Source organism: Mycosarcoma maydis, chromosome 18, assembly GCF_000328475.2.
Source record: "Mycosarcoma maydis chromosome 18, whole genome shotgun sequence".
NCBI lineage: Eukaryota > Fungi > Basidiomycota > Ustilaginomycetes > Ustilaginales > Mycosarcoma > Mycosarcoma maydis.
This window is the reverse complement of record NC_026495.1, coordinates 298,417-323,081: the sequence shown is the minus strand read 5'-3', so window position 1 is coordinate 323,081 and position 24,665 is coordinate 298,417. Positions and strand designations below refer to the sequence as shown.

The 24,665-nt window shown below is 54.9% G+C and overlaps 6 protein-coding genes across 6 annotated transcripts; 3 read left to right on the top strand and 3 right to left on the bottom strand.

The window, feature by feature from the left end:
- Window positions 1–3,488: 3,488 nt before the first annotated feature.
- UMAG_05542 (uncharacterized protein) lies at window positions 3,489–6,341 on the top strand (the record flags this gene model as incomplete). Its single annotated transcript, XM_011393552.1, has 1 exon — window positions 3,489–6,341. The coding sequence occupies one exon, from the start codon at window positions 3,489–3,491 to the stop codon at window positions 6,339–6,341; it is 2,853 nt and encodes a 950-aa protein (XP_011391854.1).
- A 169-nt stretch (window positions 6,342–6,510) lies between these two features.
- On the bottom strand, window positions 6,511–8,388 carry UMAG_05541 (uncharacterized protein; the record flags this gene model as incomplete). The annotated part of the gene is made up of 1 exon (XM_011393551.1): window positions 6,511–8,388. The coding sequence occupies one exon, from the start codon at window positions 8,386–8,388 to the stop codon at window positions 6,511–6,513; it is 1,878 nt and encodes a 625-aa protein (XP_011391853.1).
- A 1,294-nt stretch (window positions 8,389–9,682) lies between these two features.
- UMAG_05540 (CCR4-NOT core subunit CDC39) lies at window positions 9,683–16,039 on the bottom strand (the record flags this gene model as incomplete). Its single annotated transcript, XM_011393550.1, has 1 exon — window positions 9,683–16,039. The coding sequence occupies one exon, from the start codon at window positions 16,037–16,039 to the stop codon at window positions 9,683–9,685; it is 6,357 nt and encodes a 2,118-aa protein (XP_011391852.1).
- A 1,839-nt stretch (window positions 16,040–17,878) lies between these two features.
- Window positions 17,879–18,745, top strand: UMAG_05539 (uncharacterized protein; the record flags this gene model as incomplete). The annotated part of the gene is made up of 1 exon (XM_011393549.1): window positions 17,879–18,745. The coding sequence occupies one exon, from the start codon at window positions 17,879–17,881 to the stop codon at window positions 18,743–18,745; it is 867 nt and encodes a 288-aa protein (XP_011391851.1).
- A 184-nt stretch (window positions 18,746–18,929) lies between these two features.
- On the bottom strand, window positions 18,930–20,645 carry UMAG_05538 (uncharacterized protein; the record flags this gene model as incomplete). The annotated part of the gene is made up of 1 exon (XM_011393548.1): window positions 18,930–20,645. One exon carries the CDS (start codon window positions 20,643–20,645, stop codon window positions 18,930–18,932), a length of 1,716 nt encoding a protein of 571 aa, XP_011391850.1.
- A 1,270-nt stretch (window positions 20,646–21,915) lies between these two features.
- On the top strand, window positions 21,916–24,651 carry UMAG_05537 (uncharacterized protein; the record flags this gene model as incomplete). Its single annotated transcript, XM_011393547.1, has 1 exon — window positions 21,916–24,651. One exon carries the CDS (start codon window positions 21,916–21,918, stop codon window positions 24,649–24,651), a length of 2,736 nt encoding a protein of 911 aa, XP_011391849.1.
- Between the last annotated feature and the right edge of the window lie 14 nt (window positions 24,652–24,665).

Sequence of the window (24,665 nt, the reverse complement as noted above, 5' to 3'; positions counted from 1 at the left end):
ATGATGATGATGATGATGACGATGATGACGACGACGTGATGATGCTGACGATGATGAAGAAGAAGAAGGGGGAACAAGTCGAGAGGGGTTTTGCAGGTGTAGAATGACGAGCTGAACAACAAACAGCCAAACAAGCAAGCCAAGGAAGGATGTTTGTGATTGCCGACCAACAGCGGACCGTGGATGCAGCGAGCAATTTGATTCAGATTGCGGGCGGATTAGAGAAACATAAATCCTGAATCACGCATAGCGAGAGCATAAGCTCAGACAAAGAAAGCACCCCTCACCACTCACCACTCACCACTCACCACTAGCGAGTAGCGAGTAGCGCCCTCGGTGAGCTGAGCGAGCGCGTCGGTCTCGGTCTCGTGCTGAAATCCAAGCACAAGCGCCTGAAGCTCTACAGCTTTGCAGCTTTGCAGCTTTGGAACTTTGAGTGCTGGCGTGTAGCCGTGTGCGCATCACAAAGCCAGTTTAGCTGGTTCAGCCGCGCCGAGTGTGTTGCAGCTGCACGCATGCATTTCACTCTGTGACTGTCTCTCGTCTTTGCACATTACCCTCCCTGCAGGCACACAGTATCAAGTCTTGTTGATTCGACCAGGTCCAACCAAGCAGCCGTCCTTCCGTGTTGCACGAGGCTCGCCTGATTCGTGAAGCACGATTTCCAACGTTGGCGCAGAGCATCGACGAAAGCCCCTATCACGTATCGCGAGAATCGTGAATCACAACCATTCGTCATTCACGATTCGTGATTTCCAGGTTTTGACCCACGGGCGTAGGATGCGGTTCCTACACGAGTCAGAGTCACAAGTTCAACACCCACCTCGGAATAACTTGGTGAATCTAGGAAATTTGAATTTGAATTTTCACCCTGACTCACGACTGTTTGCCTCACTTCTACACTGAGACCAGCTGCAGATGCAAAACCCACCGCCGCGGCGCTTGATTTGGCAACTCGATTCAAATCACTCGAATCCCCTTCACTTCAATTCAAAAAAATACAGACTCACACAAACGAATATTACTATATTATATATCTCTACATATATACACAGAAAAGGCTTGTCGCCTATCTTGATCGAGCCAACTTATTAATATTCAAGTCCAGGGCGGGACAGGTGTGCGAGTGGTGAGCGGGCGCTGTTCAATTTGTCGCAAAAAAAGCCCTTGGGCTCGATGAAACCAGATCCATCTTGAAGCTGATCGGACTCAAGACGGGTTGGCAAGCTGGTTGGTCTTACTTACGCCAAGCTGTCTCGACACCAAGCGCCATGCATCCTTGACTCTTGAATCGTGAATGTTTGTCAAGTGCAGCAACAGTCTCGCCACAATCATGAATCTAGCCTCGATCTTGTCACAGCCATCCTGCAAGCCTAGCGCTAGTGCTTCGACCAAGCTCAAAGCCCCTATACCTCGGCCCTTGCTCTTGGTCTGAGTCACCATCGTCCCTGCGCGTGGATCCAAGAATCAACCCAATCAACTCGATGCATGCGTGACAGTACAAACAAGAGTCCTGTCGATCCGAGCTGCTCATCAGGCCCCATCGGCTCCTCCTCCCATCTCGAGCTTGCTACTCTCTGACCAACCTTCGTCCCGCGTTCCCGTGCTCGTCGATGCTATAACATGCCTGCGATAGTCGACGACAGCTGAGACCCAAGTGAGAAGCGAACCGTTCTCCTCTTCCACGCCTTGTTCGCGGTCTGATGCGCGCCACGAACAGTCAGATAGGGGTCATTGCAGCGCGACAGGATCCTCCCGTGGAATCACAGAATCACCCATCACACCGTCAAGCGAGAACCAGAGTCAGGAGGCGCCTACTACGTAAGCTCAAAAGCCTTACACGCCGTGACACGCCTAACCCCTAAAAACTCACAATACACACAAAAATGGGAGCACAGTGCGCGCCTTGTCAAGTTGGGCAGCTCCACGTTTTTGACAATCTCGGCTAACCATCAACCCTGAGCGAATCACGAATGAATAACGCATCGTGCATGCTGCTTGCCCCTAATCCAAGGGAAAATCACGAATCGTGAATCGTGAATCGTGAATGACGAATCATACACGATACCTACTATCCTCACCTAGCAACTCACCACTGCCCATCGTCAATCCTGAATTCGCGCTTGGTGCCTGGTGCTTGTCACCCCCTGAATTGACATGACAATCAACGCACGCACGACCAAGTTAGTAAAAACACAGCCGCCCTCGTTGTTCGTACAGCCAGCGCGCTTGTTCTTTTGCGTGCACTTCTTGATTACATTTGTCCATGCTTTCAATCGACCTGCCGCTAGCAGAAAAGAGAACAACGCAGCATGCGGTTGACTCGGATCATCTCATAGTCGTGAATGTGACGCTACCTCAGCCCTTGTCTCGCATAAGCCAAGCTTCCACCAACTCCGACGAGCACAAGCGTCTAAGAAATCGCTCTCGTCTGGGTCACTGCAATGACAACCTCGCTCAGCCCTTCCTGTGCTCGAAGCCGGCCGGCGAATGCATGCAGCATGGCGAACGACACTCGTGACGGTGTTTTCACCCTGTTTCGATTAGCCTAGCCTCTTTCAAGCCGCGAATCGCGCTGAGCTTGGCAGTGCGAAAAACCCAGCAGGCGTAAAGAGACGAGCGCGGAAACTTTGCATGCACTCGAATCGGACTTTGCTTCTTCGATCGACGGAGCGTCAAGCAAGCTCTTGTCTTGGTGAGTGTCAGTCTTGGCGCTCACAAAGTCGTTCCTTACCCATCTCTTATCACACCGGCGATTGAATTTCAGAGCAATTCACGATTCGTTCAAGCCGCCGCATTCGCGACTCATGATTCAAGATTGGTACCTTCTACACCAACGCCACCCTTTACACCTCAGCCTCTCCGCTTCTTCAAGCACCGCAAACACCACGCTGAGCTAGCCTTGAACCATCCATCTCTGTCAGAGTAAAGTCGTATAAATGTCCCGCATTCTGATTTGTGCTCTCCATGGCTGTTCGCCTTGATGAGCGCCGACCGTGCTTCGTTTGCCTCGTAGTCGCCATCAGAACAACAAAGCGTCTCGATGTCGTCTCCCTTAGCCCCGTTTTCTGCCACTTTTTCTGGCATCAATTTTGAGTTTTATTTTTCAGACCATCGTGATTCGTGATTCGTGATTCGTGATTCGTGATTCATGATTTACGATTAGTGATCCCGTGTCTCGATAGAAAAGGGATTCACGATTCCAAATCGTGAATTGGCTGACTAAATTACGATCATAATCGTGAATCACGAATGTAACGTTAGGTTACTTCTGTCTGGGCACGCTGGACCCTGAAAAGACTGCACCTCGTCACGTCGCTTCTCGACCTCGATCACAGTCGGTGAAAGGCTCGAGCGCCCTTGCTTGTTGGCCAGCTGATCCTGCCATCTCTGCTCATTGATCATCACCACTGCATTCGACATGCAAGCATAGCTGCTTTCATCCGCAGTCAGCTGACACCTAGCACTGGGCAAGCTCGGCTGCCGCGATGCCTGTCGCTGCCCGCAACCGAACAACATCGGCGCGCAAAAAGGCCAAGCTGGACGTGCCACCCCATGTATCGGCTACCAATACATCACAGACGCCGCCATTACCTCAAGGGCACGCCACAAACGACAAGGAGGACGCCTCACAAGCTGATGCCGAGCTAGGTGTCAGTGCGAGCTCATCCGCATCGTCTCGTGTCAAGTCTAAACGTACAGCTGCCCCGCCACGCACTCCCAACCAGTCCGCCGTGCAAGCCACGTCGACTCCATCCGTGCTTGGCACTCCAGCGCCACAACCACCTCCCCCTAACACCGAATCTGACGCAAAGAGCTCTCGATCAAAATCAACGAGCGCAAAAGCGAAAGCGAGAGCGAAAGCCAGCTTCGAAGACGCCGACCACCTCTCTGCCACCACTCTGGCAAAGACCACCGGATCAGCATCACGAAATGCAAACCGAAAATCGAAAGTCGAGCTCGAACAGGATGACTACGATGATCAAGACAGCCTCCCAAGTGGCAAGACCTCGGACCTCGACGTGTACGCTCAACAAGGTCCGCTCAGCACCCTCAACCGGATCCAGATCAAAACACGAAAACCGCGGTCCCTACGTTCGCTCTGGTTACAAGGTGTGTATCAGCCTCCCTTCTTTGGCATTCCACCTGCAAAGCTCGTATCTCTCGTGTCCAACGACGACGCCGACTCGCAGCCCGAACAAGTGCGCAACCGTTCCCCTGCAAATGCACTCATGTGGCCCAACAATGGACTTGCAAAGACTTGGCTTGACTCGGCCGCATACGCTCGCATAAAAAAGGAGCTCCTTCAGTTCTGGCTCGGTCAAGTCGGATGGGTTCCCAATCAAGGCATCTACGATTGCGGTTGGTTTCCCGGCAAAGCGTTTGGTTGGGCGCAAAATCTCGAGAGATCCAGATGGGCGCAAGACGCCAGACGACACCTCGTTTCAAAACAAGCTACTGCCAACAATGTGGTCGCACTAGGAAACCTTCCCGGATGGCCTTTCGTTCAACCCTGGATCAACATGCAGTTCCAAAATCTCACCCTTCTCTCCAGCAAAGACGCGCAGGTATTCCTCAAAGACACCACAACGCCACAGCAAACTGCACTGCGTCACCCGACCACCGTCATGAAACTCGCCGTGCCCGAACTCAACATGCGAAGCCGACTCAAGCCAAGCACGATCCGCGACACCTCCAACACTGCTTCATCCAGGCGCACAAACACCGTGGCTGGCGGTGGTGCGCAAATCGAGGCCGACGCAGATGAAGACGACGAGGCAGCTGCAGCAGCCGACCAAGACCAAGAGGCCATCGCGGCGCTCGATGCCAACCAAGAGCCGATCGATCTGTCCGATGCCAGATTTGCCAACATTGCCAACCTCGGATTCCAGGAAAACGGCCCCATATGCGGCGACGTACTGCATCTATCCGTCGGACCGCCCGATCAAGAGGTACCCGTGCAGATTGCAAAAGGCACTTCGAGACGGCTAGACAGTCTCGGCGTGGTGCCTGATCAAGGTCACCTAATGAACGCCGGCGGTCACGTGTATGCTCTGGATTGGGTCCCCGTGCCCGTGCATCTGAATACGGGCAAGGAGTACTTTGTCGTTTCGGCAGCAGCTTCCAACGCGCCCATCACAATGATCGGTGCGAAACAGCAGGCAAATTTGCGAGCCAGTTTGCAGATCTGGAGCGTGTCTCCCGACTCGGCGGCAAGTTCAGCCAAGGGTGAAGCTCGATTGGACATGGTCATCTGTCACCAAGCTGGAACGGCATTCAAACTCGCCTGGTGCCCTATCGGATACGACTACGGTGAAGCCAGCAGCAGCGACGATAACAGCGAGCAGCAGACCTCGATCCATCGCCTAGGCGTCTTGGCGGGCTGCTTTGCCGATGGAAGCGTGAGCGTGTTTTCGATTCCACATCCGGAGTGCGTCGCACGCAAACACACAAAATCGCGCTCGGATGAGCCAATCTACGTTGAACTCGAGCCGATCGTGAAGTTGGAGCATCCACTTGAAAGCGCAACGAGCGTCTGCTGGGCGGGAGGCGAAATGATCGCGTTGGGAGGATCCAAAGGGTGGTTAGGCGTTTGGAATATTGGGCGCATGTTGCGTTGCGAGCATGCAGTGACACAGGTGGCTGCACCAGACTACGTGGTTCGAGCGCACAGGTCGGCGATTACCGATGTAGCGTTCATCCTGTTGCCGCGCATTTCAGCGGACGGAATTGCAGTGCACGCCTCGCTGCCGATGACACTGTTTACTGTTTCGCTGGATGGCTTGACATCGTTGGTCGATCTATCGCGTTGTGAAGCTGGCCCGATCGAGCGCAGTCGAACCGTGCACTACTGCTGTGCGTTTTCGGCATTCTCGGGTGGCTCGCTCGTACACGAGCACGCCGATGGGTCCGTGGCGCACTACTCGCTCCGTCCGGAAGAGATGCTTCGTGCACGAACCATATCGCACACTCCGTCGCGCGTCATGGCGCTATCAGCATCAGATCACCACCCCATGCTCGCCATGGCTACTGCACACGGTGAACTGAAACTCGCCAACTCGCTTAGAACGCTAAAGCGAAATCAGAGATTTCACCTACCCGTCTTTCAACAGATCCTAGATAGATCCACTGGTCGTCTGGTGCTAAGACACCATCTCTTGCCAGATTCAGCTAGCTTGGCAGAACCCAGATGCTGGCACTTGGCAAATTGGCATCCCAAACTGGGCGTCACTGCGGTCAGCTGGAATCCAAACTTGGCACGGGCATCCTTGCTCCTCAGTGGCTCGGCAACGGGGATGCTCTCGGTACATGTCATGTCACCCCCCTACGAGACAGCTTGACAGATGCGCACCATCCGATTCTGCCAGCCATCTTGTACCAAATCAACGCGTTCTCGCGCTTGGCTTTCACAGGCTCGACATGCAACATGATCACATGTGTCTTACACGCTTGCTGACAGCTACGTCGCGGGTTTCGGGCGTTCGAAAACGTATATTGGACATGTCGACTCTAGATGGCTTGGCACTTTGACGGTCGGTACGGCGCAAAGCATGCAAATATGTAGGCTAGTTTGGCTCGGAGATTTGGGCGAGTGTTTGCGCGCTGGTTGGGCAACGCGGTGGGTGTGGGGCTGAGGACGCGTGTGAGCGAGTGTTCATGGTGCACAGGTGCATGGTTGGACAAGAGTGGTGTGTCGAGAAGAGCGGTAGTGAGCTGTGTTGGAGTAAAATGCAACGGTGGAGGGTGCCGCGGATTGGGATGTGCAGAGATGAATCGAACGGATGGTGCGATATGAGAGCGCACAGTCGAGCCTGGCGACGAGCAGGAGGTGTTGAGCTTGAACGCAAGACCTTTACCGAGCTTTTGGATGGTTCCACTCGAGATGGCTGCTTCACCTGCTGGAGCTCCGCTGATCACGCTGGTGTCACTGCGATCGCGATCGCGCGCGCACGCCGGAGCGACAGCGTCCGCATCGTCGATCGCGTCTCGCAGACGGTCGAGTCGGCTCGACAACGCGCGTCGGCTTGAATCCGCGGTCTCACTCGCGCGTCGTTGCTCGTGCCGCGCATCTCGACTCGTCGCACTCGATATCTCGCATCCCCCACGCCCGAACAGAGCCCTTGACATCTGTCGTGCATTCTCCAACATCTTCTGATCGCGTAGCAGAATGCGATAGCTCGCTTTTCGAACAAGCTCCTCTGCCTGCTTGGCGTGCTCGGCCTGCTCGGCTTGCGTGTCCTCTAGCCGATTCAGCTGTGATTCGTGTTCGACTCGTCCTTGGCGTTGTGGCACGCGTTGGGTCAGCGCGCACCCCGCTTCTCGCTTCTGCAAGCAGTGCACAGACTTGGGCAACGACTTGGTCCTTGGTCGAAGTGGCGTCGTGATGGGTTTGGCGTGGTCTTGTTGTTCTTGCAGAACAAACATGTGTTGGTCTTGGACAAAGCGGGGTTCTAAGACGTCGTCCTTCGACGGCTTAGCTTGGCTGTTGGGCTCACTGGTATGTGCCGACTTTTGGATCTTAGCCATGGGAATCACGATTCCTTGGCTCTTGGCGGGTCTCGTCCACCGGCTCTGCTCGGTGCGAGTATGGTAGTAGTACTCGTGTCCCGATTCGTCATCTATCAATTCCCACCATTCGCCGTCCTTGTTGGGTGCGACAACAATGGTTCCTGCGGGCAACGTCCATGTGCACTCGCCCGTCTGCGGGTTCGCGAAAAACGTGTTGAGCGGTGAATACGGGTCGGTGACCACACACCAGAAGTTGGCTCCCCAATCGGTGCGCTTGCAAGCGCTCGACGTGTGCACTGATCCGCCAAGTGGCTCAGCGGTATCAGTGGAATGTGCACGTTGCTTGTCTACATGCATACATGCAGCGCGTCGTCGTGTACTTGGTGCCGTGCTTGTCCGTGTCGAATTCGACGGGTCGTTGCAAAACGTCGTTGCAACAGAGCCCGATTCCGACGTTGAACCACCATCTCTTTCCCCCGCTGGCTCTCTGAGCGTCATCGGAGATGCATCATCCGTATGGGGCGTAGCACGCTGTTGCCAGAGTGCCAAACATGCTCCTGTGCCAGAACGCGACTGTGAAGCGCGATGTACATCCACGCTGCACGAGACACTACTGGACGAAGCACACATTGGGTCTGCCGGCCATCTGGCCGATTTGAGCGAAACCAGATCCACCTTGTCTGGCTCGGGATGCGGCTGCTTGGACTGCAAGTGATTGGCGACTTGTTCCTGAACGTAGCGTTGGACGGAAGAACGAGGCGTGCCGAAAGCGCAACATGCATCGCGATGCGTTGGAGCGGTGCGTGATCCAGTATCGTGCAGGCATGAGCAGACACTGTGGAAGCTGAGCGTCGATCCGAACGACCATCTCGATTGCATCGTGTCATGGTGAGTGTGTCTTGGTCCACGTGATGGCGTGGTTATGTCCATCTCGAGGGTGCAACACAAGCCGACAACGATCGAGTGCAAGCAATCCCCCTGGACGCGTGAGAGCCACGCGCACCCGACCGAAGCCGTATTGTCTCCACTTTGATGTTGGCCACGTCGCGTAGATTGTACGACGATGGCAGCCAGAACGCCAGTTGCCAGACAAGAGAGAGTGTGCAGAGAGACGTCTCGAAGAAGCACGTCAAACACGTTGAAAAAGAGTCTCACGCACGTACAGTGATGGAGCGTGCAATACCATTCACGCCATTACCGTTGAGTTAACTTAGCTGAAAGCTTTGCTTCACGGGCGACATCAGGAACAAGCAACCACGAACCAAGTCGACGGTCGTGAGTTGCGCGTTGTCTTTGTTGCAACATGAATGCGTGGTACGTAGCTGTGAGGTGTGCAGATCACATGCAGGCCCCACCACGAATCCACTCTGGCCGTGCGTAGAGCCACCGAGAGCCAGCGCCTGAGCACCTGCTCACATCAGGATTCGTGATTCGCACGTCTCAGTGCAGGTCGCCGATCACCGTCTCGTGCTTGCAAAGAATGTTCCAATCACAATCACGAATCGTGAATGCTGCCAACCCCATTGTAACTCCACATAAGCTCGCTCGTGTCTGTCGCTGTACGCCCATCGAGTGCACACCCATTCACGAATACCATGACGAATGCAATCACAACTCACGACTGACTCACCTTCTGAATCATGAATGCACAACCAGATCGAAACAACACCGTCAACTCCAAGCACCATCCCACATACGCACCACGTCATCATGGACAACGCATCCACGCTTGTGCTTCACCAATCACGAGAATCCCCCAAAATGCCGCTTCTCACATCTTGCTTCCTCCACCGTGCACCCTCGCAATTCATTCGTGATTGTGGCTATGCCTCACCCTGCAGCCATTATGCAGTATGCACGTCCTAAACTCAACCGCAGCGCCGTTAAGTTATATGACCTTCTCATCTAAATCCACCATCGTCAATATGGCCCACACACATTTATCACCACAAATACTACCAACCAAGAAAGAGCGAGCCAAGAAAGAGCGAGACAATGAAACGTTATTCGACAGTAATGTGGTGATAGTACATGGTAGTTAACGAGCAAGTGAGTCACTTGATGGATCCAGAGAGAAAAGTTTAAAATTAATCGTGAATTGGAAACAAGCCATTCGTGATTCACGATTGCAACACGGCATCTCATCAAGCCCAGCCTGTGCGGTGCAAACCGATTATGCCTGTTGCTGCTGTTGCTGCTGCTGTTGCATCATCTGCTGTGCCAAAAAGGCAGAGCGTCCATTGATATGCGCATGCTGATGCTGCTGCGCATGGTTGTCTTCGTGAGCCGACGCTGCGAGCGTAGCGGCGATATGGTCCAGAAGAGCCTGAATCTCTGCCGGCGCACGTGGAATGCGGTGGCGCTGCGTCTTGATCAGCTCGATGAACGTCGTCACCAATCCCCACGGGTGAGGTCGGTGGATGACGAGTCGTTCGAGAAGAACACGTACCAATTGCTCGCGCACAAGCTCATCCTCGCTTTCGGCGAAAAGCTGCAACAGGGCAGCAGAAAAGTAGGCCGTGTGGCTCGACGGGAACCGCAGCTGGTTGGCTGCCGCAGTGAGTACAAGGAATCGTGCTTCAGGTGCCGACTCGACCACAAGCCATCGAAGAACAACTTGGCCGCTCTCATCATTACCATTGCTCCGGCCCGCCTCGGTGGATCGCACACCTACGTAGAGCACGATCGAGTTGATCAGGCTCGTGCTGATACCGCCTTCCGACAACGACACAGCGGAGCTGGCGCTGGTCGCCTCGTCTTTGCTCGAGCCTATGCTGCTCGTCGAGCTCGTGCCACGCGTGGCGTTCTGCAAGAGAGCCTTGAGCTGCTCCGACATGTTTTTGCCTCGTGCTTGATCAAAGTGTGCGTCAATGGCCGCGCGCAGTCCCTCGACCTGGTTGAGTGCTGCGACATAGTTCGAGGCAATGTGCGGTCCTTGAGCCATCTCGGGCAACAGGGTGATCTGCAAGCTTGAGCTGAAAGGATCCGGCAGGCGGATGTTGCGCGGGAACGCGCTCAGGATCAAGTTGCGCAACTGGATGCACGACGTAGGCACCAGGTCGCACAAGCTCTGATGGTAGTCGCATAGGAACTCGGGGAAGTCGTGCAGCAGAATCAACAGAATACGCAGCGTTCCGCGATAGAGTTGACGCGAAGTGTCTTGCAGCTCAGCGTTGCGCAGCAGCGGTGACATGAAGCGCAACAGCGACGCAAACAGTCGGTGGAAAGCTCCCCAGCCTTCCCGCTGGTTTGTCTCGAGCAGCTTGGGCATGAACAAGCGATGCGACACCAACGAAATCCACGAGAATGTGAAGCTCGGGAAGAACGAAGGCTGCAGTGTGTTGAGCGTGTTGCTAATCGCCAGTAGCGTCTGCGTGTACGCATCACCCAGGCTCGACTCGGTTGCGTGCAAGTCGTGCAGCAAGCTCGAAAACAGTCGGAAGAAGGGCTTTTGCTGAAAGTGAACTCCAAGCTCCTCGTGCGACTGGGCCAGCACCAGCACCACAATCGACAGGATCTTGGTCAGGTAGTGCACTTTGGCCTGCTCGTTGTTGACGCCTGTGGGATCGGCATGGTACTTGATCATCAGCACGATCAGACGAGAAAACGCATCGATCGGCGAGAAGATGCCCATAGCCGCCGAGCCGCCGACCGCCTTCTGCTTGATGTAGCTGTCCACGCTGACCTCGGTGCAGACGCGGAAAAACATCGACGAAATGTCCTCGCCCTTGAGTATGCCCTGCGTCTGCAGTTGTGTGACATAGTCGATGAACGACTTTTCCGGATTGGGAGAATGCTGAAAGAGACGCGCCCATTCAGCAAAGCAGTACGCAAGCTGCTCGCGCAGCGCAGTGTTGCCGACGTCCACCTTGCTCTTGAGCAGACCGCTTTCGAGAGCGTGCAGGAAGCGTTTCGACGCGTCCGTGGCCTTGCCTCGTTGCTCAGCGCGCTGCAGCGCTTCGATAGTGCTGCCAAGTTGCTGGCGAGTAGCACAGGCAGGCTCCTGAAGACATTCCAGCGCAAGTTGAGCCGAAAAATCCATGACACTCGCACCGAGGTCGCGCAGGATGAGCTTGGCGAGCTGAACATCAAGCTCAGCCACGTTGACCAATCCAGCGCGAACCAGTGACACGGTGACAGGCACGTTGAACTTGCGTTCGTCTTCGGCATAGATGAGCCAAGCAGTAACCTCGCGAGCCGCCTTGAGAGAGATTTCGCACAGTCGGTCGAGCAGCAAAACGTAGACTTCGCGCCCGAGCTTAGACTCGATCTTGAACAAAAGCTGCACCACCTTTTGTGAAAAGGCCAGCGCAGTCTCATCGCGACTGGCAGACTGGGCAGCAACCATTGGGATCAGACGAAGCGCATGTCGGATCTCGTGGTCCTGCGGCAGCTCGCTGAGAGATGATTCCTGATTTGCTGCTTCGAGCAATCGCTCAAGCTCGGTCATACCCTGCGAGAACTTTTCGAGCGACTGTTGAGCGCTAAGCGTACCGCTAGGAGCAACAGGGAGCAGACTAGTGGGGAGGTTGGCCTGGGCGCCTGCCTCTTGAAGCGCTACTGCACTGAGAACTCCGGCACCTCCAGCACCACCAGCAGCGGCTGCTGCTGCTGCTGCACCTTCCAGGTATCCGGATTCGGATGGCCCAGAGACAGACGAGGCATGGACCGAGGTTGGAGTACTACGGTCGGCATCGACACCAGGAGACATGCGGCGGATGAAGCCATCATAAACGCGCAGCTGGGCCGGGACAAGGCCGTCAGGTCGCAGACGTAGCATGTCGGGCAGAGTGGCGGCATACTGCGAAGCGGCCAAGGCGGCGCTATCCCAGTAGTAGCCGCGACCACGTGTGCGGTGCTCACGGCGGCTGGAGTAGGCGTTGGTGAGGCCCTCATCCACTTCCGGCACCGCCTTGTCCATGGCTGCTTTTTCAATCACGGAACAGGCAAGGTCGAGGTTCTCCTGCATAATGACCATCAATGCCTGTTCGGGTACGTTTTGCTCGGTGAAGCCGTTGGAAAGGAGCAGGGTGCGCGCGTTCGCTACCATGCTGATGCGCAAAGGCTCCTTACAGGTGACGAGGGCAAGGCTGCCGGCGAGGTTCTGTGCCATCTGATGTGCCGAGATCCGCATCTTTTCTTCGTCGCCCTCCATAGCAAAGTCCTTGGTGACGAGCTCGCGCGTCGAGATGGAAGCGATTGTGACGGATCGCTCGACGACGGGCGCAATGATCTCGCGGATGGCACGGTCAATGGCGATGTAGATGAGTCGCTTGAGTGCTGCGTTGCTGCTGAACATGGTAAGCTGCGGATTGATGACCACGTACTGCGGCAGACTCTGAAGCATCGACACAAGCGCCTCGGTGTAAGCGGCAGCGGCTGCAGCCGATTGGCCGGGCTGTGCACCGGAACCAGCTGCAGCCACGGCAGCAGCAGCAGCGCTGGCCTTTTGCGATTGAGGACCCATGCGGCCACCAGCGGCAGCACTGTACCCCCCAGCAAGCGAGAGACGCTCGAGGTCTTGGGCGATGCCGGTGGCTGGCTGCTGGGAGAGTTGCTGCTGATGCTGGCGCTGGTGCTGCAGCTGCATCTGTGCTGCAGCCTGCTGTTGCTGCTGCTGACTGAGATGTTGGAGATGACCCCGAGATTGGTGCTGTTGTTGTTGCTGTTGCTGTTGCTGTTGCTGTTGCTGTTGCTGCTGCAACTCGGCAGATGGACGATTGCGTAGAATGGTGGTGGGGGGGACATCCTTGAGTTCGACGTTGAGACCCTTAAAGAGGACCTCGATCTCGAACTTGAGGTTGAGCTTGAGTTCTGCAAATTGGTAGAGCTCCACCATCAGACGAAGAACGGCCATCAGCCACGGGTTGGGAGGCTTGAAGACATTCGACTTGACACACTGCTCCATGATCTTGCAGACAAAGGGAATGGCCACAATGAGTCGATTGCTGTCGTAGCCTTGGATGAGAAGCTCCTTGAAGGCGATGTTGCGGTGACGGATAGGCTTGTCGCGTGCCAGAGTAAGGCTGCCGAGCCAAGAGCCCAGGTTTTTGAGTAGGTTGCGCTCTTGCGTGGACTGGACTGTCTTGTCGTTGTTGAGCAGCATCTGACACTTGGCGAGTGTTTCGTGCAGGATGTAGGTCATGAGTCCCTTGGCATCGAGGCCGTCGAGAAATTGAGCGTAAAGGCCGTGGTTGTTGGGCTCGATACTGATCCTTTGCAGGACCAGGTAGTTGGAGAACCATCGGTAGGTGTCGGCCGTGATAAGTTGTCGAGCATCACCAAGCTTGGACTCGAGGTTGGTGGGCGAGAGGTTGTTGACGAGAAAAAGCACCTTGTCAGTGATCTCTTCGCTAGGGTCGCGCTGCTCTTCGTCTTGAGGCAACGGATCAGCGCGGATGGCGGGGAAGGGCGCCTTCTTGTCCTCGAGCGACTGGCCACCGGGCATGCCAACATCGGCACCAGGCAATTGACCAGCCAGAGCCATCTTGACGAGACGGATGATGTGAGGATAAGACTGCTGGAGATGCGGCATGGAAAGGAGAGCCTGGCAGAGCTGAGGCCATTCGGGCAACCGATTCTGAAAGCGCAATAGGGCTTGAAGGCCAAACTTGAACATGCTCGAGTCGGGCGGGTTGCGAAGTGCATCCAGAACATAGCGGATGGCGATGCCGAGCGGAATGTAGTCGATGAGCTGATACTGGATGAGGGAACCAAAGACGACGGCCGTCATCTCAAGCTCGGCGGCGGGGTAGTACATCTCGAACCAACGATACTCGTCAAAGAGGGTATGCACCATGCAGGCAAAGATTTGGTGCTCGCGAGGATTGTCGGAGGCCCTAGTGCGCTGGAGCAGGAGCACAATGTCTTCGATGCTGATCTTGCCCTCATACATCTGACGATACCACGAATCGGCCTCTTCGTGAATGTCTTGCGAAAAAGTGACGACCTGCAATCCAGGTTCCTGGCCCTCTGCACCTGGCGCCAGGTTCATGAGGCGAGGATGGAGCTGAAGACAAACGTTGCGGACGCCTTTGAAAAAATCGATTTCTTCGGCAGTCATGCTCTCGCCGTTGGAGCGCAGGGCCTTGAGGAAGCTGGCGACGTTTTGAACGGTGAGCGGAACGAAGCTCTGCTCTGCCTGAGGATCGGGCTTGGCGAGGTCATCCTTGGCTTTGATGTCCAGAAACTCTAGGACGGCACGGATAAAGTCACTGCCGTGGCGGTTGATGTTGTCCTGAAGCCAGGCGTCCAGATCGATGGCCTCGCGTCGGGATGCGAGTGCGGCCACGTCGAGAGCGAAAGCAAACGGTCGAGCTTCGACAAGGTCATCGACCATGTCGAGGCTCTGAGCCACGTCGACGATGCGAGTGAGGTTGAGCTGGTTCTCGAGGTAGAAGTTGCGGAAGGCGTTGAGCAGATAGTCGCGCTGCGTGTGCAAGATGCGGTAGAAAACGAGGAGGCTGCTGTTGTGGGGCGTCATGAACATGGTGAGCAGCTGAGAAGCGAGTTCGGCGTGGATGGCGTTCCAGGGCTGGGGGATCTGCACCAAGCCGAGTAAGATGAGCTCGGGACAAGCCTTGATGGCCTGCTCGAGCACCTCCTGAACAGCCGATCTGACATTTTGGTCATCGGAGGCAGATATCTCGATAAGCGTCTCGACGAGATCGAGCGAATTGTACGTGCTGTTCAGGAGAGGTTGAGCGGCGTTCTGGATGCTGTTGGGGGCATCGGTGAGCTGCTCCGGAGCCAAAATGCATCGGCCGGGCAGCGTTGCAAAGCTGAAAGTGTCCGAGCCAAGAGCGAGGAGACCGTGGAGGATCTGAAGCTGTCGCAGCCGGTGATGCCACGGGCCCCACAAGCCGGAAACGGCCGAGATCTGACCTTGAACAGGAGCGTGAAGGAGGAGGTCGGCCATACCAGCCATGTGGCCGTGAAAGGAGGGGTTGAACCCATCGAGTTCATCGAGAGCGCGAATGATACGGGGCCAGGATAGTTGCTGCTGGATGGCGGCCAAGGCATGGACGAGGTTGGCAAAGTTGGTGACGCGGTCGCTTTCAAAGATGGCAGGATCGACGGAAAGGAGGATGGCGAGGATCTCGGAGACCATGCGCTCGTCGGGTGGGTTTGCCTCGGTCAAGCCAAAACGCTGAAAGACGGCACGAGCGGTGTCGACGGTGGGAAGACCGCGGACACCAAGCTCGATCAGGAGGTCGGCGACATTCTTTTCGGGCTTGATCTTGAGCTTAGGAAGTGCCTGACGAACAGCGTCTGCGGTAGCATCGGGCCCTACTTTGTCTGCAATGGCATTGAAGAGCTTCTGACGCTGCGCGGGGTGGAGAATTGGCGTGTTAGGCAAGGCGTCGGAGAGGAGCGTCTCGAGGAGGAGTGCATGCTGATCGAGGCTGACGACTGGTTTGGAATCGTCCCTTGAAAGTGCGTCCAAAATCGATTTGATGATGCCCTGATTAGCGGCTAGCGTGTTGGCCTCGGCGCCTCCTCCGTTGGGGGGAGCAGAGCCATTGAACATATTGGCCGCGTAGGCACACGGCCTGCTCTATTCAGCGCAACCAGAAGCGATGAACGCCAGCAGTTATTGGGATTGAAGCGTAGCTGAGGATGGTGGTATTGCAGCGAGAAAGGACTGTGATGGTCGTTTCAGCTTGCAACGGCCAACGAAATTTGGCCGGAATGGATCGAAAGCCAAGTGCGCGGATCCGGTGTGTAATTAGTTAGCTGCGAGGAGACGATGCGTCGAGTTATTGACTGGCTTGGTTTCGACGTCGACGATGCACGAGAAGGTGAAGTCGATGGATGGAGCCTGGATGGGACGTTGTGAATGAAGCTTGAAGCCTCAACAAAGAGAGAGGCAAGAGGCGAAATCGTGCGCCGAAGATGCGTGGGCAGCAATAAGCAATCTGTGATATCTGCGATGAGCGCAGGCCGACTACAGATCTTCTGAGGTGGGCACGACAATGCCAATGCTAAGGATACCTCTACGAAAGAGCTAAAGTTGTGTGTAGTGGTATGCAAGACGATGGCAGTTAAGAGTGCCGGACAAAAGCGATGAGCTAAGCTGCAAGCAGGGTAGCAGCGTGACAGAGGCTTGACGTGGATGTGCAGAAGGCTTGCCGGTAGCGGCGAGCCAGGGCTAGTAGTCGTGTCGCTAGACCGAGCGTCTAGAGGCACTTTGAAGATGGATGACTGCTTGAAAGAGAGGAGACCGAAGGAATAAATCCCAAAGAACGATCGATACCTGCTGCAGACTACTGCCAGGAGCTGATCTGGTGCCAGCGTTTGGTGCCGGACGCAATAAGCTGTGCTGCAAAGCGAAGACGCAGAAAGTTGGAAAGGGAAAGGAAGGTGAGGAGGAGGAGAAGAAGAAGAAGGAAAAGGGTGGAAAGGTGTTGGGCGAGATGAAAGCTATGAAGCGTTGACGACGATGGATGACGAAAAGCGTCGATGCCTTGATTTCGAGTTGTGGGTTCGACTTGACTCAAGAGCAGACGCAGCAATTCAATCAATCAGTCACGAGTGACAAAAGCTCTTTGTGGACCGCGACAAGAAGCAAAGACCAACTCGTTGATGCTGTGACTCTCTCGCTGGGCTCGGCTCGGCTGGGGATTGCGGAAGTGGTGATTGAGCCGTGAGCTGCTCAGCATGCTCTTTGCTCAATTCGTGAAGATTGTACTCAGCAGCACCTGTCATTGGCTGAACAGAAACGCACACAGACGCGGTATTATCACGTATATATTAAAATATGATGATAGGTTTGGATTCGAGCGAGATCCGAAATTGAAGTCAGTCATTTCAAAGCTGAGGTCTGACGAATACAAATCTTTACGATTTTTTGACCTGTCGAGCTGAATTGTGAATGAAGCGTGAAGCTTTTTGTGTTCACAGACTGACTTTCAGATCACACACAGCAGCAAGATATTCGTGATTCGTGATATTCAGTAGTCACCACTCGTGACTGATCGAGATTCACGATTCGTGATTTGTGATCGGGAAAGAATTGTTAAGCTCTTGTTCCACACACGGTTAGAGATTGAGTCTGCGAGTCGTGAGTCGTGAGTGAATCGTGAATCACGAATGCACCCGTAAACTCGTGACTCGTGACTGTCCGAAAACGGCTCAATCACGATTCCAAACAGGCTCACATCGGCATGCTATGCCGGCCAAGCTTGTCCAAATCTGCAAATGGAATCTCTATTAACCCGGGGTTGTAAGCTGTCCGCACTGGGCTCCCGCTGTCCTCCTCGTGCACACCACCTCCCTCAAAACTCAACGTTGCATGCACGGCCTCACCACCATGAGATCGTGAACGACCATTGATAGACAACCACTTTTATAGATGCGAACTCGAGCCATGTGGCCGGCTATCTCGCTCATCCTCTTCTTGCCGGCGGCAGCCCTCGCAGCAGTCGAGTTTGCCGCCTCGGGATACGCATCGTTGACGCATTACGATCTACCTCTTAACTATGTTGCCTCGTGCGGATGCGTAGCTCGATCCACCTACTACCCGACCGCTGCACTCAATCGATACGCCTATGGTTCCAATACCTCATTCGGCCCTGCCTGCGGAACTTGCTTCCAAGTTCGGCTTGTCTCAACACCTCTGGCTGCTCCACCCCCTCCGCCTGGCTCCAACGGTCCATACGGTGATGGAATCTATTTCAATGCGTCTCAAGTCACTTCTGGCTCTACACCCAGTCTTGTCGTCAAGATCATCGATCTTTGCCCTGGAGCAGGTGGTCCATGGTGCAACGCAACACGTTTGGACAACGGATCAGTGGCCGGAAACAGCCTAGGATTCGACGTTCACTTTGATCTAGCCTGGCCTTCGAGAGGAATCGCAAACAACTTTTTCCCAGGCGATCACGATTACGGCGCCTGGAATGTTAGCTATGCTGCTGTCTCGTGTGAACGCTGGGCTGGCTGGAAAGATAAAGCTGCGTTAGGATCGGATTGGGCTCAAGAGTCGTCCGCTTGCTGTGCAAACAACCCAGCACCCAGCGGCGGAGATGCCAGCTGTCCGGCTTACTATAATACTCTAGGACCTGACGGCGTTGTTCCACCGAATACGAGCAACATCCTGTCCAAAATCAAGGGTGCGTCAAATGCGGCTGCCAGCCTCTCACTACGACAAGAAACGTCCGCACATGTCGCTGCACTTGGCTTGGTATCACTGGCAACAGTGGCCGCCCTATCGCTCGCCACGGGCTCTGTGTTCTAGATACAATTATACCCAACACCCACAGCTGTCTGCTTTCTGCTATAATTTATGCACCTACCCTTACTACATAGGTAGTTAGTCACGAGTGATGATCTAAAGGCTGTGCCAGAGTGAAGGCGATAAATTGATGGCATACAGGGTTGAATACAGTCTGGGGCTCCTTCAAGTCTCTAGTCAAAATCCCCTAGATAGCAGCTGGCTGGTGTTCGTCAGCATTGGTGCTTGCCTCTGGATCCGGCTCATCGTCGATCCAGTCGTACATCACAATGGCGTCGGCCAATTTACGCCCCCACGGATCGGCGAGCCATCTGTCGACTGAGGCGCGCGTGCTTTGTGACGGTTCTAGCTGGAAGATTTCCCCTGCAGCAGGCGAAATCCTGGCGTTTGAAATCGCATCGTCTGATGTCGATGGTTGACTTTGATGTTCGTGGCCGAGCCAGATGCCCGAGTCCAGAGGCTTGCTTGCTATGATGTAGGGAAGCAAAGTGGCGGTATCGTCCGAGGAGGACGGGGTCCCTCGCTGTGATAGTAGTTCGACGACTCTTTCTGGCGCGCCAAAGCCGTACTCACAGTGACCTAGACCGCAAATCACCAATGCAATATTAACAATGGGCCGACCAGAAACATCCGTCTCTGCTCGCGAGGAGGTAGAGTTGAGGCTAGACGAGTCAGACTGCGCTCCAGCAGGCTGCCCATTCGGGTCATCTGGGGTCGGAACATCCGTGCATGCACCGCAGAGAATCCAAGCAGTGACATGAGCAAGGTACGAATCCTTGAGTGCCTGTGCGGGACCAAAGCCTTTTGTTTCGATGATGTGTGGCTTGAGAAGCCAGGTAGGGTATATTGAGAGATGGGCTGTGTTATCTGCGTCCCACGTCTCGTTGGATGGAGACGGCAACTGGGGGAAGCGGGGCGGCATGTCGGGTCTCATGAGACCAGAGAGGTAGCTTCGATGAGCCGCACCGATCTTGGTTACCGCACTCCAAGAAGTGAACAAAGGTGGTCTGGGCACCACAGTAGGGATAGGAATTGTCGGTGGGAGATGCTGGGTGGATTCTGGTGTTGCAGCCTTGAACGACTTGGCCAGATTTACTCGTCGCTCTTCATCGGCCTTGACAGAGTCGATGCCATCGCGAAAGACCTGCCTAGCCCAGCTTCTTGGAGGAAAACCACCCCAAATGGGAACACGTAGCTCTTTGGCGAGCATGAGCAGAGGCATATAATGTCCAATTTGAAAAGCCTCTTGACTATGTGCGTGATACGTTTCTGCTAACTCGTCAGGTCCAAGCTGATCTAGGGAAAATGAATTGAGCATGTGCTGATCGAGAACAGAGAATTGTTCGAGGATGAGATGGAGTCGGTAAATTGGCGGAGAGCTGCCATGTGCTGGGCGAGACTGCGAAGCTTGCTGACATTGCTCATGAAGCGCAAGGAGCGTTTGCAGCTGTGCACGCATGACCTGTGGTTGATGATGCTGCTCTCCAAAGAACACCAAACGCGGTGGTGGAGAAGCCGATGGTGCAGACGACGTTGCGATGATTTGCTTCGGCTCGGCCGTCGCGGTGTGTTGCTGAACAGGGATGCTTGTGGTTTGCTCTTCGAAGAGCTCGCGGAAGGAACCGAGAAAATTTGAGGGCACAGGCAGAAGCTTGCTCCATTCCACATACGAGGCGCTGCTTGGTATGTTTGCCTGCGCGTTGGAATCTGTGGGCTTTTCCGGACTAGCCGACGACGTAGGATCTTGCTCTTTTTGCTTGATCGGCAAAGAAAACGAGTGCCGATAGATGGGAATATGGGAGGTGACAAGTCGCGGCTTGGTAAAGCGTGGAATGAACCGCGCAATCGACATGGTTCGAAGAGGTGCTTTCCGGGGCTCAGGTGTTGGTCCGTCCATGACCATGGTTGAGGCAAAAACCGTGACTAGGGTAGCAACCGTATGTTCATGCTAACTGAATCCGAAATCATCGGCTGTCAGCGATGTACTTGCTGTCTCTGCGGCACCACTCAGGCGTGAAGTTGACGGTGGTTTCAGTTACGAATGGTGTTTGTGACGCGTGATGGAAGTAGCAACGACGTTACAACAAAGTTCTGTTGCACGCAGGACCGAGTTCCCGATGATGGCGGCTGATTAACTTGTTCTTTGTGGGGTCACGAGTCACGAGTCAGTGAGTGCACGGTGCACGGTGTTTGACGGTAACTAAGTCAAGTTAATTCTGTCAATCGTGAGTGCTTTCATGCTTGCACAGGCCTCTTTGCACTCCACGCTCAGCTGGGCGGCTAAGTTAGCAACATACAAACCCGTGACTCTCCCTGTAGGCAGGGTCCACGCAGTCATCAGACCAAAACCAGATTCACGATTCTGATCAACATTTAAGCTTTGTTGTCACGTCTCTAAGAAAAGGCGGCAAAATAGAGTAAGTTATTTACAACGAGGCTCAGACAAGAGAGTCAGGGCCAGCGCCAAAAATGGGCCGAATGCAGCATGGCCCATGATCGACAGAAATTCGTGATTTAGCTACTAACTTATTCACGATTCACGATTGTGGCACCGGAATCACGACAACCAGGCGACAGTCACAGTCATGAGTCAATCAGGGCGAGCCACACGCCAGACCCCAAACGCCAGGGTCTCGGCTGTGTTTTTTTTTGCTTGGTGAAATTACAGTTACAAATGTACCAATCGTGAATGTGTGAGAGAGGGAGAAGAGAAAGAGAGTGAGTGTATATCACGTATGGGTGACTCTCGGCGGCTTCATTTCGACTACGACACATCAACGCCCATAGTGGTCAAGCAGAGCTCCTATCTGCACACTCCCACGTACCCACTCTCCCACTTCGGCTTGGCAAGTCAGAAAAGGCGCAAGAAGCAGAGTAGAATCGTGTCCTCTTGGCTACACGCACAACTTTCGACTGCTCCTGCACAACTCTGCCGTGCTCCTATCACATTCGAATAGGACAGACGTGTCTTTGGCTGTCGATATCTTCTATCGGACACTTTCAGATCTCGAGGAACTGCGTCACGATCCAATATCAAAATCCAAATATCACCCGCTATCCATGAGCACGCGCAATTGCTCGACTGGCAGGTTGACATAGCACAATCCTGTTCATCTCTTTCTTCACTCTACTCTCGACTCGCCTCTTCGACTGTAACGCGGTTCGCCACGCACATGGATCAACTACAGCCAAGCATGCATGCCACCTCGGACATGCGCTCCTTCTCCGCCGGCTCCTACGGCTCCTCTAATGGCTCCGCATCCTCGACCGTCTCGGCCCAAGACTCGGGCGCGCATACCCCCTCAACCAGCCCATCCCTCTCGGACCGTGATGCTTCTTCTACAGATACTGCCGCTTGGACCAAGCTGCCTAATCACCATCCATCGTCGAATTCTGCTTCCCGATCTGGCTCGTCGGCAGCTCTTTCGCCGCTCGAGCTGCTCGTGAAAAGAGGCATGCAAGTACAAAACGATATTCTCGCCCCTGACGACAGGTCTGCGACCAACACTTCCAGCAGCCATATCCTCGAACGCGCATCTGCCCTCTCGCGTAAGACTTCAGTACGCAAGCCACCCATACAGCCTTCACCTGACCCGGACGACTTCGACGACACACAAAGCATTCGCAGCGTCAACCTTCTATCCGAGCCCGGCTCGAGCTTTTCCCGCAGCCAACTTCGATCGTCACCCTCGTCATCTGCCTCATCACCGCCAAGTACCAGCTCTTCCTTCTCCGTGCAGCGCGGCTACAAGGCGTCCTATGACGATTCCAACGATTCATACACGCCAACACAACCCGACGCCCCTTGGCAAAGGTCATCCTCCCATCTGCTCAGCAATGCTTTCCGAAATTCGGTTGCCTCAGATATTTCTTTCAACTCCATCACTGCAGATGCACTTGACTCTTCATTATCACGAAGAGCGTCGATCGATACCGTACGCAGCTCAGAATTTGGCGAAGACGGGAGATGGGGCCGAGCGTGGACCTCGCGAGCCGATGATGAGGAAAGCGCCTACGAAGAGAGTTCATATGGCGACGATTTGGACTCGCACCTAGACGATGAGCTCAGTGGCGTCATTCATGGCAGCATTGATCTCGATCCCAGCAAAGGGCCACTCTTGTCCAGCCGTGGACTCGACTCCGTCACCCAACAGTGGAAACGCAGTCACGCTTCTCACAGTACGTCTAGGGGCTCGAGCACTAATGCATCGTCTGTTTCCTCAAGACCAGCCATTCGTCAGGTGGAGAGCAAGGAGAAGATCGTCAGTCTCACCAGATCAGTCCCGCCTCATACAGCTTCATCAAAGCTACAACAACCCACCCACATTCATGCCGATCCCAGGCACAGCTTTGTGCCACAGATCGAGACGCAAGAGCATGACGCTCGCCCACACTCAACGCAGCTGTACGACCTCACGCCGACGGCGTCTGCAGATCGCTACCTTGGTCGTCCTTCCGCCTCCTCCGTGGCTACTATAGCTGGCAACAGCTTAATGGCAAATACGGATAGCCCGCCGACTGCGCGCGTCTATGTCTACCCACCAAGCCCCTCTGGTTCGGAAGTCTCGAGTTCAACTGGTGGTGCAGCAGCATCATCATCATCATCAAACTACCCCTCACAGCAACACTATGTCTCGATGCCTACTCCTGCCTCTGCACAGGTCGAGACCATGGCTGCTTCGCCACAACAGAACCTCGCGTCAGAAGTTACGCGCACTCCGCTGGCTCCTTCGAGCCTCTTGTCTCAACCTCTCCGCGCTTCAGCACGCCAGAAAGTGCCACACCGACCTCGGTCTTCGGGACATCCCGCAGGACGGGTTCCGCCTCCCCCACCACCGGCAGCATCGGGTAGCGAGCAAAGCAATATACATGGATATTCCGATCCGAATCATTACTTTCAAGGCGTCGACCGACCCATCATCGGTCGCAAGCGTGCCGAGGCCATAGCGCGAGCCGACGGCAGAGAAAGCATGGTTTCTGATCTCGACGTCGAGACACTGCGTCTTGATGGCAGCAGTCGACGCGATAGCAGCAGTACCATTGGCAGCGTCATGACCTCGCGCCTTTCGATTGGAAGCATCAGCCATGACCCTGTCATGCTCCAGTCTTCGGCAGCATGGCGCCCTCATTCGTCTACTGGTCCCTCGGGCGACAACGCGCAACCATCTGTGCAGCCAAAAGCTTCGCAGAATTCTTTCCGATCATTACAGCCGGTGCAAGACACAGCCTCCATGCCAACAGCATCTGGCGATTCCATGGATCCGATGGCGCGACCGCAGCTGCGCAATGCCAAGTCCACCAACGCGTTACCTTCGAGCAGCTTGACAGGCTCGGTCGATATGCAAGCTACTGCATCAGCGCCGCAGTCTAATCCAGGATTCACAGGGCTTGCTACTTGCAACGCAACGCCCGTAGCGAAACCGCGACCATCGCCCGCCGTCGACACGCGCACAGGTCCCAGCTCTGCCGAGGACTTCCTCTCCCAAGGCATCACCTATCACGAACAGGGCGACCTTGCACGGTCTGCTTTCTATTTTGAACGATCTGCCAAAGTCGATGGCGGGTGCGTTGTGGGAATGTGTATGTTTGGCATGACACTTCGCGAAGGCTGGGGAGCGCGTAAGGATCCCATCAAGGGTTTCACCTGGATCCAGCGTGCAGCAGCTCGTGCGGGCGAGATGATGTCCACACGCACACCCAAGACCGACTCGGAACTCAAAGCCATCAAGAGCGAACTCAAGCTCAGCGTGTACGAGCTCGGCAAGTGCTTTTGCTACGGCTGGGGTGTCAAAATGGACAAGCACATGGCGTTGGAGTACTTTGAATTGGCCGCCAAACTTGGTGATGCCGATGCTCAGGCCGAAGCGGGTGCGCTGTATGCCGCAGGCAAAGGATGTAAGAAGGATTGAAAAAGGCCGCGAAT